This window comes from Dicentrarchus labrax, unplaced genomic scaffold (assembly GCF_905237075.1).
Source record: "Dicentrarchus labrax unplaced genomic scaffold, dlabrax2021, whole genome shotgun sequence".
Taxonomy (NCBI): Eukaryota; Metazoa; Chordata; class Actinopteri; family Moronidae; genus Dicentrarchus; species Dicentrarchus labrax.
The window spans coordinates 9,250,876-9,267,084 of record NW_026136702.1 but is presented as its reverse complement, the minus strand read 5'-3'; the positions used below and the strand labels follow the sequence as shown (position 1 = coordinate 9,267,084).

The following is a 16,209-nucleotide window of genomic DNA, read 5'->3' as shown; positions in this document are numbered from 1 at the left end:
GAGCAATACAATGAAAAGGTACTAAAAAGTGTTAGAAATGGGCGCTCAAGATCGAAAGGTCATCCATTCAGTCCTCGGAACTGGCAGGATATATCTGGGTGGGGAATGTGAAGAAGAAAAACTTGGATGCCCTTGAGCAAGACCCTTAACCCCTGTCGCTGCTGTTGTACTGGTGGCAGCTTGCAGGTTTGAATGCGTGAATGTGATTAGGGTGTTCCTTCCTCTCAGTGGAAGGCTCCCTGAATTAATAAAGGTTAAACATTATTGCATTATTCCATTTTTGTCACTAGGGGTACAGAAATGTTCTTGTAGAGAAGGTAAAGAAGGTACAAAAATGTGCCATGTTCAAATGCACAGTGTTTCCACCCTGCTAGAGCGACAAAGCATTCATCCTGTACCTTGATTTCTTAGTGTTAAAGAACTGGGAATTATGACTCAAATTAATGACATTAAAACCAACCTGTAATGTATCTAAATTATTTAAGCTTTTATTTCCACCATAAATTGATATATTTTGAAAGAAAACCCTGTCAACATACGACGGTATGTCAAAATCCCAATATTTTGCTCACGTTATGAGGCAAATTAACCAATTTATTTTAATAAAGTGCACTGTTGTGTTAACAGCTCATCATTTGATCAGGGTAACTGTGTGTATGAAATGGTCTCAGGTTGTCCTTGGATTATTTATGCATCCATTCATTAGTGGCTCCTTATGGAGTTCTGCACTGAATTCAAAATAGATAAAGATGCTGCAGGTCGATATCCAATAGGGCCAACTCAATTCATTTACATTACCTTGGCAGAAGTAATTGCCCTAGGAGGTTGGAAATCTTAACAAAATTGAAGCATTAATGTAACAGCAACATTAAAGATCTTAGGAGAGAACATTTGCAATGATATTATGATAATGCACCATAAGTTCAGTATTATAAAGGGGTAGATTTGAATGTTAATATCAGACAAATATCAGCAGGCTGTTAAAAATGGACACACACAATAAGTACCAAGCTGGACCAGGAGTTTTTTTTACCCCCCTGTAACCCAACTGCTCCACTCAAGCTTTTCCAGCATCCCCATCATTTCCTTTCTCCCTTTTTTTTTTCTTTGAGGGAGTGGGTTGTTGAAGTAGCTCCTTGCTCGCTACAATCATCTGTGTTGTCGGTGCATGACCCTGCTGTGTTCGTGCATGGAGGCAGACAGAGGGAGAAATCAGCGTCACACTGACGAGGTCTGTGAAGCGGGTTATTATCGCACTACAGTGCCGCGTCCTTATTGGCAGTCTGCTCAACAACCTGCGGTCTCTGCAGACACACGGCAAACAGAGGGAATACAAGAGACACACAAACACCTCGGAGGATGTCTGGGATAACTGGGAATTTGGATTGCGAGGAGTGTTTGTCTTCTGCACATGTGGCCAACAGCACGGAGCTACATCTGCGCTCCGCTGTGGATGAAGACGACGAACTTCTGAGATACATCTGGAGAGAGTACTTGCACCCCAAGCAGTATGAATGGGTCCTGATCGTGGCTTACATTATTGTGTTCTTCGTTTCACTCATTGGAAACTCGCTGGGTAAGTTGCGTCTTTGATTGTTCATTCCCAATCGTGCGTAATTAGTCCATCATACAGCAGAAGTGCACTTTGAACAACTTTTTTGAGGGCAAGAATGAGCTTATTGCTACAAAGAACCAGAAAACCAAATGTCCCCGTGATGAAAAATGTAAAATAGTCCAGTTTTGTCTATCAATGTTCAGCGCAATCGCAGCGGTGCATCTGGATGAAGGAGGATAAGTCACAGTGCGCGTCTCTCCCACAGATGTGTTTGAAGATACAGATTGTACAAATGATACCACTTATTTCACACTGTGAGCGCAGCACAGGTGTACTGTTAAATACACAAATCACAATACTGTAAAAAAATAATAATTTTATCTGTACTCCTTAATTTTCCCTTTTTGGGATATTTCATTGTTTATAGTTTTCTGAATGTATTTGCAAAAATCACCACTGACTCATGCTCAGATTATGATCAGTAATTAATTAATAATTTAATTAAAGAGAGACGCAAAGTGACCATGCAGAGGATTCTCTTGGTTTTTATTGCCACTCCTTCAAATAGATATTTACTGGTATAGTAAGGTTGGAAATGGTGCTGCCCAGCAAAAGGTCTAATGTTACAGACATTACAACAACCTGCTCATTTTACCCAGGGTTTCTCCCCCTTTTATCATATGAGGCTATTTTTCTTCACTGGAACCATTTGAATCTCCAGTAACATAAAATTTTGGTCATAATTGCCCAGAAAACCAGATTTATCTCAGCAAGACCCTGGTATACATCTGTGCAGATTGTAGCCCACATCTTTTTATAATCTCTCATAGTTTGCAACTAGATGCACTGCAGCATTGTGCCTCAGCCTGTGAGACTGAGGAGATATAAAAAGATAATTAAACAATGTATATAATAAATACAGTAGTTTAATTCAGGTTTGTGTCTGTCAATATCACAATATCACCTTTTTGAAGATTCAAATGTAAGTTGTTTACGTAATTCAGTGTCATGATTCACAACATTGGATGAAACCTTGGAGCCCAAATAAAACAAAAGTAAAATATTTAAGGATTTTACAAATATAACTACCCTTTTTTCACTGTGAATAAATTAACTGCTATGAATAGGACTCAAACACGTAGATATAAGTTTGTGATATTTTATAAGAAACACTCATCAGGGCCATTTTCAGAAACATGTCGCAGACAAATCACAGCAATAAGCTGCCATACAGCTCAGCAGGTCCGTCGATGAGATGAACATGAGCATGGACAAGTTGTGATTGCAGTAATCAGACACTACTATTGATCAACGCAGTGTTTCATATCAACTCTGTAAAGTCAGCAGGTGACGTGTTCTGCATTTTGCCCTGAAAGCCTAAATTACACCAGTAATACTGCAGTTTTGTCGCTTATACTAAAATTAGAGTGTGTGAAAGCCACAAATAGGCACCAAACACACACGTTTGTATTCTCTCTTCCACAGAAAAAGACAACCAAAATATGACTCACCTACCGTGGAGGGGGGGTTAATGATAGATCAACTGCTGCTTCAGTTACTACTTCATGCAGAAGTTCTCCAGCAGACAACTATTATTTTCTGAAATTGTATTTGTTTGTCTATCAAATCCAGGGGATATTGGTGGAGTACCAGCATTAATTTCAGAGTCACAGCTGACAGGTAATCATTATAATTGTCTCCTTTTGATAAACATAGCGGAAACAATTACAAAAAGCAACACACAAGGTTTTTAAAATCATCTTAGCTTGTCTTTATTTGTGCTTCTGTACTCCAGACTTTATTTACTGTTGATGTTTACAGCACCTATACTGAAAGTAAATCACACCAGAACCAATTCAAAACTGAACACAGAGGTGCCACTATAGATTTTGAATAGGTGTGTGTGTGTTGAGTTCAGTTCAGTTCAATAATTTTTTTTAAAGTGCCAAATCATAACAGAAGTTATATAAACCGTACTCTTAAAAATATTGTTTACAGAGACCCAATGATTCCCACCATGGGCAAGCACTGTGGTAAGGAAATTGCCTTTCAACAGGCAGAAAGTTTGAGGAAAACTGGGCTCTGGCATCTGCCTTGAACAGGTGGGTTGAGAGAGAAAGAGATAGCGGGGGAGAGAAGGTGATAAAGACAGAGAACATACTATAGCACAATGCAAGTTTTAATTGGGCTTTTAATACTTGGCCACATGTTCTTCCTTCCTTAAAGCAGCTATAATTTATGTTTTTATATAAACAATGAAATAAAACACAGAGATTTAGCATCTTTCAGCTCATTGTTTTGGTTTTACAGACCACAACTTTATTGATTTGGTTCACTCTCTCTCTTTGCTTTCATCAGTGCTGTTTCCAGACACAGCTCTCATAAATCCACTGTACACTACACACCCAGTTGGGGACTGGCTGGTGAACATAGTGGAGAATTTAGCAGCAAAAGAGTCAGATTTTTCTCTCAGGAGTTGGTGGAGAACAAAACAGAGATAAAAGGAGGGAGATTATTGGACTTACATTCATCAAGAAACAATGTGTTCAGCAGAAACACAACTCTAAATGAATGTTGCCGTGTAGCTGTGTAAACAGGCAAACTGTGTGCTTACACCTTTACCATATCAAGTTAGCCAGTGTTGTGTTTACCGCTTGTTTCCTGCTGCACCCAAATGCAAGTCCAATAATGACAACCCAATTACCTATATGTTAAGATTCTGGTAGGGGGGCACCAGAGGTGGCCAATCAGATGCCAGTGGGGGCCTTTGTGTCTTGAGAGTCATTGGCAGGGTAACAAAAGCTTCTACTGGCATTTGATTGGCCACCTCTGGTGCTCCCCTACCACAAGCTTAGCATGAAACTGTAATTAATGGGTAATTTATTTATTTATTTATGATAAAGACATGACTTAAACAGTCTTTTGCTACAGGCCACTGACCGGTTGCATCACCTAGTTCAGCAAGCAGCACATATATCAGCAACACATGCATGCCTTTTTGTTTGCATCTGAGTTTAGCACTAAATTGTTTTCGTTTAATTATGACCACAATGGGATCAAAGAGGGGTTATGTCTTTGAAGTAGGTGTACATAAATGTTGCTGTGGTAGCCATTCACAGGCCACAGAACACACACAAGAGTCTTAAATTGATAAAATGCCAATTATTTCCTAGATTGTGATGAGACCTGTTTAGACCTAAGTTCATTATTTCTGTGTGTGCCAACATCTCAGAGCTGGCTTGCTGAGTGAAGATTTCATCTCGTGTTACAATCAAACAGCATTTATAAACAAAAAACTAACTCCCAATAGACCCCCCTGCACAACATGTTAATGTGTACTAGTAAACTTGACCGATGTATAATAATTCATATTCTTTATGAATAGTAATGGGGAAAGCAAATGTCTTTGATGTCAAATACATGTGTTGGGTAGGATGTTGTCAATTATCAATGCTTGGAGACACTTCAATTGAGAATTAAAATATCCACACTAAATATTAGGGGGGCTGATATTTTTGCTAGTTTAAATATTGAAGTTATTACAAGCTCATGTTTTGAGTTTATTGAAGCAAGTATAAAGTGCTGTTTAGGTGTTAAGCGAGTATAAAGTGCTGTTAAGGTGTTCAAATTCAAAGTACAAGCACTTTGAGCTTGTTCAAATTGCAGCATGTGAGGAAAAGCTGGCACGGTCTAAACCTTAAAGCTGTGCTGTTGACCACTTTAGGACAGAGAGACTCCTAATAAGACTCAATCAGAGAGGACTCTTAGTTATCTGGCTTCACTAAATCCAACACCTAATGACCAGTCTCACAAGGCAGATTATCATACGCAGCCAACCACATCCAACATGGAAATATTAAGACTAGAAGGTGGGTTTCCGTCAGCCATTTTTTGTACACACACTGAGTGAGTTGGCGGGAACGTTTAAAATTTGCAAAAAATATTGCAAAAAACTTTTTACATACAGCTGAGGTGGAAAAGTTGGTTTAATAGTTGGAGCTCTGTGCGGAGCAATAAAGCAATGCACTGTGTGTTCTGACACCTTTCTATCAGAACCAGCATTAACTTTTTCAGCAATAAGAGCTACAGTAGCTCCTCATGTGCATCAATGAGCCTAGGCAACCCATGACCCTGGCCGCTGGTTCACTGCTCTTCCTTCCTGCTCCAACTCACTATTTACTTATGAGGAAAATTATTATTATGAAAACTGTTAATATGATTAGTTGCTGTAAGCAATACTGTTCTGGTCTGACTGAAACTCTCCAGTAAAAACAAATTTTAAGGACCACAGCGTGATGTTTAGACTCTTTAAGTAAACAAATGTATGTGTGGAACTGAAAAAAGTACAAAAACAAATAGTAATTATAGCAAACATTTAACATGTACTGATATTTAACAGCAGTAATACTGTGTCTGTATAGTGGGAACACTGCCAGAATAGGACATACAACAAAATAAATGCATGAAGAAAATAATGTTTGATGAAGGTCTGCTGTATTTGACCAAAATGTTGGGTGAAAGCATTTTTTCGGAGACATTCTTATCGCGCAAATTCCTTTTGAATTAAAAGGCTGTGACATGTGAATACCTTTTATTTACATGATACTGTCATAATGTACTCTGTGTGAGCCCCTGTTCTCCAGACATGCAGTGATGAACACAAATGCAACAACCCAAACTGAATTAATCACTGTCCGAAATATCAGCAAAATTAAGCACATTTTACTAATTTCTGATACTGGCAGCTACCTGCTGTTTGTTAGAAGCCCTGTTTTATAGTTTGGATGGGATATTGATTATATTTCCAATATAATAAATGTCATGGCAAGCACTCTAAACCACTTACCACATACAGTTTTGCAGTATTTTTCTCCATTATGGGATGATATATAAGAGGTGCTCCCCTTTTCTCACATCTGACTGGTGGTTCCTTAATGTGGTTTCTTGCAGGGAACTTGCAGGATTGATCAGCAGCATTAGTTACGACGACAATGGAGATTGGTTTGAACTCGAGCGACCCTAGTGAAACCATGCGTAAACATTTTGTGACGTCACCCACTGTTTGTGGAGTGCTGTTTTGAAGCATTCAGCATTATGGTGGTTGCCATGACAGTTTGTCAAAGCCAGCAGAGGTGACACAGTTTCGGCTCACCTGGTCACATAAGATCTCGTATTACAGCTAAACGGTACACTAAAATATGTTTCTGAAAAGATCTTAGGTGAGAAATAGGCAACGCAGTAATCTTAATTCATATCTGATCTAGTTTGACAGTTTGATCTGAGTGCGCAGGACGGACTCACTGAGATTTACACGGTACATTTGGATTGTTTCTGGCTACCTGCTGTCTATATTCACTTGCCTTTTGTTCACAACTCCATCTGTCTGTCTTTGTTAAGCAACCATTCTTATATATAAACTTTAATGTAAACTACTCAATGCAAATTGTGGTGAGACGTAGGGATGTAACAATACACTTCACTCACAATTCAATACAAGTCACGAGGTTCAGGATATGATTTTCTCATGATCTTTTATCAAAATTAGATTGAAGACAATTATATTATAAACATTTCTTTATTTCTAAGGCAAAAATGTAAATGTATCTAAATCAACATTTTAAACTGTTAACCTTATTATCCAAACCCTCAGTAGGTGCATAGCAAGAGTGGAAGACTTTGATTCCAGGTAAAATTATTATTAGTCTCTTCTCAGAAAAATAAGAATAAAGATGCAAGATAAACCGGAGCCTTTGAATAATGTCTTATATCAAAAGTAGGCATTGGTCCTTTTAACTACCCTTTTAGAGTTTGTTTGCACATTGATATACGAAATAAGATATACTGCAAGTCAAAATGTCACTTAATTTTCAATGCGCCTGTGAAAATAACGGCCCTAGACTTAAAGATATAAATCAGACAAAAGATTTTGCACACTGTGCTGATCTCTGCAGATGGATTTAATAGAACAATAACAATCTCACAAAACACTTTATCAGACTTCTGAAATAAAAAAAAGTTTTACTTGACAAAGTCAGGCCAAGAGTTTTTGATGGGGCTCCTGTAAATGTTTTTTGGGATCTCCACTCTGATTCCCCTGGACCTGAAATGAAATCGCTTTGAGATTGTAATTTTCCTCAGTGGTTTGACATGATTTGAAATAGGTAGGTAGGGCAGGACTTAACACTGAGAGGGACTTCATTAAAGAGGTCAACAATAGGCAGGAAAAAGACTAGTCTGTGAGGATCAATCATCTCCTCCATCATCCGCCAGGTAGAGGACAAAAAAGACGAGGTGTCTTTTTATTCCCAGGTCTCAGCCCAGTTACGTTGGAATTTTTGGCAGCTTAAAGGACAGTGGTTGACAATGTTGTTACAAACTGACACTCAGATATCCACTTCAGATGCACTTTACTGATGATCTAGGATGGTAGACCTGCAGGTTGATCATAGGGAACACAAAACTCCAACCAAAAGTTTGTGCACCCAGAGTGCAGGATGAGTCCTTAAAAATATTTTATTACTTTACTTTTTGCAGCCAATACACCAGGTAGCTGCTTGCTGCCTTTCTGTGTGTTTTGGGCTGTTCAGAAAGACGCCACAGAGCTCTGACCTCTCTCTCAGACATGAAAACATATTTATTTTGGACATATATGCCTTGATGCCAACCTTCATTACCATGACCCTTGCACATTCATCACCTTTAGACTGCAGTGTAACTTTATTATAACGTAAAGACAACAAAGGTCCTTCTGTCATTCTTTGCACTCCTTTTTGCCTCTTGGATCTGTTTCTGTAGCCTTAGTGACTTGGTGCTCAGCATCTTGGCCTTCAGTTGGTCTTTTTTGTTCAATTTTCTGCCAAGTCCCAGATTTCAGCTACTTCTTGTTCTTTTCTCTGTAACCCAGGATCTTGGTAGCTGTCTCAATACAGTTGTTTTCCATTACTGTGGTCCACATCAGTTGAATCAGCCAGGGCACTAAGAGCATCGAAGTGATTTCTCATTGCTAACACTAACTCTTTGTTGATATTCTCCCACTTCAGTTTGTCAGTGTCAAGTTGTCTCCTTCATACTTCTGCAGTTTCAGCTTGACATTAATGATGGCTAAGTTGGCATTTCTAGGAGCTTTTATATTGTAGCTCTTTCTCATTTTAACTTGATTTTGTTTGTTTTCCATTGCAATGTTTTTCACAACAAATGACAGTCCTACTCCTTAGCTGTATTATATTAACAGTTTATTGGTCTATAGACATAAGTCATGTCATATACTGTATAATCATACATACACAAAACCAATAAATACATCCAGAAAATGTATTCTTAAGCCCAGTGCAAACCAGAAGTGTTTTATGAAAAAAATAGCAAAAAACAGATAATTATAAAACAGGGAACAAGGCACCAAACAGACCAACTCACCAACAGAAATCTTTCTCATTTTTAATTCTGATTGAATGGTGAGTGTGAGTGGTCGTGCTGCCCTTACTTGCACAATGTGGATCCAACATCCTCCAGGGATTTATCATACTGTGCCACTCTTTCATCTGTGGTTTTGAAAGACGAGACATGGTCCAGTTTGTCTGTGGTTTTGGTTGCAGCGGCGGTAGCAGCTTGGTTCCTATAGAAGCATGGGGAGCTGTACAGAAAATGAGCTTATTTATTCATGTCTTTCTCCAAGCATATAAAAAAAAAAAACATGTGCGTCCAACTTCAGTAGCTTACTATAACTGTTGAAATACAAAAGACGCAAAGCCAGCCAGAATGTTTGTTTATGCTGCAGAAGTTTATTTAAGAGTCCCTTTGTACGGTGGGTAAAATGATCAAACGTAGACCGCTTAATTCAAACAAAAGTGGTAAGATCAGAGGCAGAATTCTTTAGATTTTAACCTGATAACTGCAACATTTTTAAGTTACTTCAGGGTAAAATAAAAATGAGACGCTGTTGCCTTGATATCAGACAGACTTATGAAATCTTTACAACTCGGTGGAGTGGGTGGATTAGAAGGTCTGGAGGCAAGAGACACTGAGCTCTACTGAAAGGACAGGTCAGGTGCTTAGGCTGGTTTTCACAACATGAAATGCAACCTAAGCTCGTTATTTTATTTTTAGCAGCAGGAGTAAAACTTTAACAAGTTTAAACTGAAATGCAGACGCAGAAAAAAAACAGGCAAGCCGGCTGATCGGAATTATGCACATCAACCCCTTAACTTTAATAGCAGCACGGGCAATTATATTAAATTCTTGGCCATAAGCCTCTAGGTTGCAATATAATAGCCTTATTTTTTTCAAAGGTTAAGCTAGCTAAAGCTTTATTTGCAAGTCTGCCTTGCTCCTCACGTTTGCCACGTTCAAATTGCCCCGTCATACCTGATGCTTTTTTTGGCAAAACTTTTGGCCATTGCCTCTCTGCTCCTTCCTTTTCCTTCTCTCTCTACTCTGGCTGGCTGAGCCCCGGATTTACATATTTTGACTTAGTCAAGTTGCTTTACATTAGCAGCACATGTACACTCATATTTCAACTGCAGAATTTTAGAATCAATCAGGACTATACTCGATACTGGAAACAAGTAACAGACACACTTCCTCCATTACTTCTCTCCTTTTTCGTTCGGTCCCTATATAAATATGAAGTAGTATCAACGAGCTCTGGGTGCACAGATGGTTACGATAACAGTACAGATGCAGGCAGGTGCAGAAGTGAGAATAACGATATATCCACTTTTTAATTCCAAAAGTTAAATAAATTAACTCCGAACTCTCCCGTCAGTTAAGGTTCCGGATCAGAGCAGAATCTGGTGTGATTACGGGTGTGTATTCCTCCATGTGTGCACTAGTTCTAATTTCAGTAGATAACTCTGAAACACAATACATAGACGTTTCTAACATCATAGCTCTTACCGCTTCACGTTCTGTGGATTTTTTTTCGTTCATCTTACACATTGCTCCGTTAACTAACTGTGACTGGAGCTGTGATCCAGCGGGGACTGGCTGTCGGAGCAGAGCTCTTGATGGCAGTGATTGCTTGATAGCAGGCAGGTGTGCTGATTGCCATTGATGCCCAGGTGTGCAATGAGAGCAGCGTCTGGAGTCAGAGTGAGGAGACGAGACCACGCCCACACACCCACACGCACACACATACAGACAGACAGGAGACATGGGAAACAAAGGAGACAGAAGGGAAAACACTGAGGTATAGCCATGGCTGTGACAAAACCCACAAAGATTATATTTTGCCTTTGTTCAATCTGAAAATTGACCAACTCTGTGTGTTATAGCTTCTGTGAAGGGCTCCTTTGAACCGTGACAAACTGTCTTAACTCTGTGTCTGATACTCTCCTCTTCTTCACCTCTCCAGTAGCTGTTTCGTTGTTTCATCCGTGTACTGCACTGCTCATCTCCTCTGCTCTCTCCTACTTTCTGCTGTCTTTGTCATAAAAACTTCACCAGCTTGTAGATGGGACTCTCACATCCTGACTGATCTGCTGCTACAGCAACAGTAACTTTTCCTCCACTTCCTCTAGCCTCTAGCCTCGTTGCCTTCATCTTTTTTCTTTTTGAAAAAGCCTCTTCTGTCTGTAGTCTTCAAGTCTTGGCTTAGTGAATCATCCAGGTAGTTACCACCTGATTCCAACAATGACAAACAACCCCTATAACTGGTGCCAGAGCATGTGAGCACAGCGGTGCAGAGCGCAAGTGAGCAAATAAGCAGGAGGATTTTGGATCCAGTTTTGCTCTGGTATGCCTATTTCCAGTACCACTGTACGTGTCCCCAGGATCATTTCCATGCTTCCCATTCATTGTCAATTCATTCTTCAATGCAGTACATTTCTCCGTTCCCGTCAACAACCTATTCTGTTCCGTTGTACAGCTGATCTTTATCATGCATACTTAAACAGAGTTAAGTTAAAATTAATACAATGCAGCTTTTTTTGAAGCGATTTATAATGGAGTAGAAATCAGAGTTATATGGCGAAGCAATATTGAGCAGAGTGGCTCCTGATGGCGGAGAGTGGAGGGAGCGAACAGGTGGGTGAGCAAGAAATTAAAATTCTCACCACTCTGCTCACATGCTCTCTGACTGTCACATGTTCTCCTGCGCTCACATACAAATGCGCATTTACCAAGTACTGTGAAGCAGATCTGCTGTTTTAATGACACACAGAGGATCCAAAAAATACTTCCATTTCAAATACATTTTTGATCAATGACATTGTATTATTTTCAAGGGATTTAATGCATGATTGGACAGATAGCTAGATCTGGGGCCATTTTGATTTTAATTATAATGATTCAGCGATTGAATCAGGGCACTGGAGCAACTTCTCAGAATCAGAACAACTACGAATTGTGCAAAAGAATACATTCAGTATTTGACGGGTAATGTAATAGATTACTTCAGAAAAATTAAGTGGGTGGTTCTCATATTCACAGTGCTGATCAGATATGCACAAAGATAATTCCCTTGACTGCATCTCATCTTTGATGTTGTGCGTAGTTGCAGTCACAGTCTAGACTTTTTATCCGGCTTATATAATCCACTGCAGGTCTGCATTATCACATTTGCATTTTAAAGTGATGATAGTACCCTGTACTTTCATCTGACAGTAGTCAATCAACAACAGTGAATCTGTAGAGCGCTGAACACACACAGAAGACAACTAAAGAGTCACAAAAACAGGTCAACAAGTCCACTGACAGATACCAGATTAAAAATGACAAAAAGGAGTTTAAGTACCTTGTTCACCCCTGGTTCATCGACACAGTGGTTTTCGCTCATGTTGCCCGATAAGATTTCTTCTCAAAACTTGTGTGGGCGTGTACAGACTGCTTTTGATTGACATGTTGCACACTCTTTTATTCCAGCTGTTAAGGCAGTCAAACTTTCATCATTCTCATTGGTTTGTGGTGTTTGGTGACCTAGTTAAAAAAAAAAAGGTGCAGTCAGACCAGATTTTGCTCCACATTCATTTCAATGAGGAATAGAATCAGATGAATTTTACTTCATACAGGCCGCTAATTGACCCAGATTGAAAGCTTCGCCTTATTAAAAAATATTCTATTTTGAGGCTTTCTTAATGCATTGGCAACTAAAACAACCGATAGAAATTCAAAATAATATACATATATAAACAAATACAAAAATCTAATAATGTTATAGTGAAAGGCTACCAAGTCTATAGTGCTTGAGAGTGCTATACAGCAGATCTCAAACAAAGACCATGACAAATTAACTGGGTGAGTAACCCCTATTCTTGTAAACGGAAGAAAGACATGGGTCCTAGACAGCCCGTCCAGGAAGTTGTGATGTTGTGATTGCAACAATTAACACAAATTCAACCAATCTCCATAAATTCTGCGCAACCTTTCAATTTTGTCCAATCATCTCAACTTTGCAAATTTGAACAATCAATGTAGTTGAGCCATACATCACCAAACTCACCTCTTTGTTTAAGTCATGTAAGTCATTTTTGCCAGGCAAACTCATCCTGACAGCATTATAATTCTCATATGACACCACCCAACTTCAACATCAGGTCCAAAACCCAACTGGCACAGTGTGAGTTTAAGCTGGGTGGCCCTAGTTTCCACTTGATTTCAATATGGCAATATGTGCTGACTTAAATCGATGGCTTGTGCGGCAAGTACACAAAATAACACAGCATAGTTAACAACGCAGACTTATAAACAGATTTTACATGCTACATCACAGTTGGGGTCACAAGCACAACATAGCTCATCTGACCAGACCCAAAATCACAGCTGGGTTCAAAAGACTTATACCTTTCAACCCATGGAGAACCAGAGCAGCATGTTTTTCCCCCGTCCAAACTTTAGTGTGAATCTGTGAACTGATGAAATTGTTACTGTAATTGAGGTTTACTACAGGATCTCCAGTGTGAGCTGTATATAGCAGCCGCCACCTTATATGTAGCCTGCACTCTATAGGAATGGGTTTCCCTGCCTTGTTATTATGTAAAAGGGGACTTATCGGTGAGCACAGCCCCTAAATTCAGCTGTATAGGGTCTTTAAAATGCCATCTGGGGGAGTGTGGGATATTATCTGAAGCATAAAGGCACAGGAGTGGTCGAGAGATACTTAACTTAAGTGAGGATAGAAAGCTTTCTTCAGGGTGCCCTAATAGCTCACCTGGTAAATGTGGCGCCCAGCTGAGTACTTGCTGCATTGGACATGGCGCCCTTTTGCTGCATGTCATCCCATCTCTCTACCCCTTTTCCTGTCTATCCTCAGCTGTCCTATCCAATAAAGGTAAAAATATATGTATAAAGAAAGGACGCTTTCTTCCACCAAGAAAGCCTCTCTTTTTTTTAATACAACATATACCATGTGTGGTACGTAAATATATGCAAACACGTCGTCTGTGGAGTGTGGCCAGAGCACCATCTGACCACATGTCTCAAGAAAGCATCTTCTCTCTGTCTCTTGCACACTGGAACACCTGGGACCCACACCGGTCTCTGCCTTGTGTCAACCCTCAGGCATGGGTTGATTTCCACTCTGCTCTCCCCCCTTGGTTCTCAATCCTGCAGCCACCTCAGCTACAGCGGTGCCCTCTCAGGAGCTATTCCCTCAGTGAAAAATGTTCTATTATAAAACCACCACAAATAACTTTTAAAAACAACAATTCTTTTTCTTCAGCTGCAGTAGAAAACTTATTGGCTTGGGTTGTAAATTGAAGCAATTAATAGCAGTTGAAAGTTAATGTATACAGTACTTAATCCTCCCTGATTCAAACATTTACTTTCCACAATGATGTCGGGCATACTACCTGCTTGTGTCTCCTCCTGCAAATACTTTTTTCTTGATGGAAAATCATTTCAGAGCCTTTCTGACACTTTTCAGAAGCAAGAATATTTTTCAGCGTGGGCATACTTCTTACACCCACCTTCGAAATTGTCTCTGTCATTTTGTACATTCACATTGCAGCGTAGGTTACGTCATGTGAGAGTATGAATAACTCAAGACCTTCAGATCCCCATTGCAGCTGTGTCCCTAATGCACACTAGATTTCCTAATTCCCACAGTATTGTTGTTGCGGTTATGACACGAGTGTAAACTGAACAAAGAGATGGCAAACGTTTACAAACGTTACTTTGCGTTTTCTTTTTCTACCCTTTAAGACCAATTAGCTTTTAAGGATAATACCAGTTTATTACAACTTAGATGTTATTGTACTCACCAAGTCTTAACTTAGACACAGTTACTTATCGTCGTTGTTTTACTGCAATTATTACAGACATTATTTATTTTCAAATGAATGAGTCATCTTACTCTTGAACATGTGTCTGACTGCCTGTGTTTTTCCCACCGCTTGACTTTGTTTTAGCTTTGTTTCTGTGTTCCCAGAGCTCGGCATGTTGTAATAAACAAATTTATTCTCAGCTAAAAAATCTAAATAAAGTGGTTTATTGATATGGATTTATATGTATGCCATATTATACATTGTATTAAAACACAATGAATGTATTTTTGCATCCTCTGTTAACCTGATACATTTTTTTCAGAATTTCGATGCAAACCATCTGCCAATTAGACAATTAGATGTAATTGCCATAAGATTTGTGATACAGATGCATTTTGCACACTACACAGTTTGGCTCGCTCTCCACACATCCATGGCAATGGTTTTGCTTTTAACAAAGATTCACCATTTGCTCTATTTTTTATTTTATGTGACTATTAAATGACTAATAAATATGGAAATCATTTCAAGTTTTAAAGGTTTTGACATAAGGTCATACTTTTTAATACTGCTGGGTTCACTTAACTTCAGTGCTGTAAAATCAGATTTGGATCTTGAGGCCTTAGAATCTCAAATTAATGCAGAGGGTGTCATGGCAGAGGATTTTGTCATTCATGAAGTAAAATTTAAATATCAGGCTAGATAAAGCAATATGATAATCAGTGATCAGTGTGCCTTTCTAAAAGGGAATGCAAATAATCAAAAGGGCTGTTAGTGCTGTTGATAATTCACCTTTATGAATTGTACTCTGACAGTGTCATCACGTAATGTCCCACTAATCCATTCAAATTGAATTGTCTGTATGTAATTTCTAATTGATTAATATTTTGCCAACAGGAACAAACATGTAAACAATAAATTATGATGGTTATAATTTAATTTATAATTTTCAGGACAGTGGCAATAAACAGTAAATACCCTGCACTAATCTGACCAATATCTGCCTTTATTGAGTCTATGGGTGATCTTTGATTGTGCATCATTTTCAGTTTGTTTTGCAGTGTGGAAAAACCGTCACATGCGCACCGTGACCAACTATTTCATAGTGAACCTCTCCTTTGCTGATGTGTTGGTCACCATCATCTGCCTGCCTGCGAGTCTTGTAGTAGACATCACAGAGACGTGGTTCTTTGGAAAAACTCTTTGCAAAGTTGTGCCTTATTTGCAGGTAAGAGGTCACCTTTGACATCTGCTTTTCAAAAAGGATATTAGAAATCTTGTCTTGATCTAAACCACTTAGCACATAAAAGGTTTATGAATACAAGCCAAGTATTTCTATAATTCTCACTTTCTTCTTCTCTGTATTCATAAGGATAAAAATGTTTTTTTCATATCCCATGAGATCTGCACTGTGTGAGACCTTTGATGTTATCCCATGGTGATTTATTGCCTTGGGCA

The 16,209-nt window shown here is 39.0% G+C and overlaps 1 protein-coding gene across 1 annotated transcript in view; it reads left to right on the top strand.

Annotated features, from left to right (window-relative positions):
- The first annotated feature begins 1,182 nt into the window (after positions 1-1,182).
- The window catches only part of hcrtr2 (hypocretin (orexin) receptor 2), a 32,220-nt gene continuing 17,193 nt past the window's right edge, over positions 1,183-16,209 (top strand). Inside the window, exons 1-2 of the mRNA XM_051417188.1 lie at positions 1,183-1,576; positions 15,801-15,979. Of these exons, the coding sequence (XP_051273148.1) occupies positions 1,360-1,576; positions 15,801-15,979 (396 nt within the window). The 5' untranslated portion in view covers positions 1,183-1,359. The remainder of the gene's footprint in view (positions 1,577-15,800; positions 15,980-16,209) is intronic.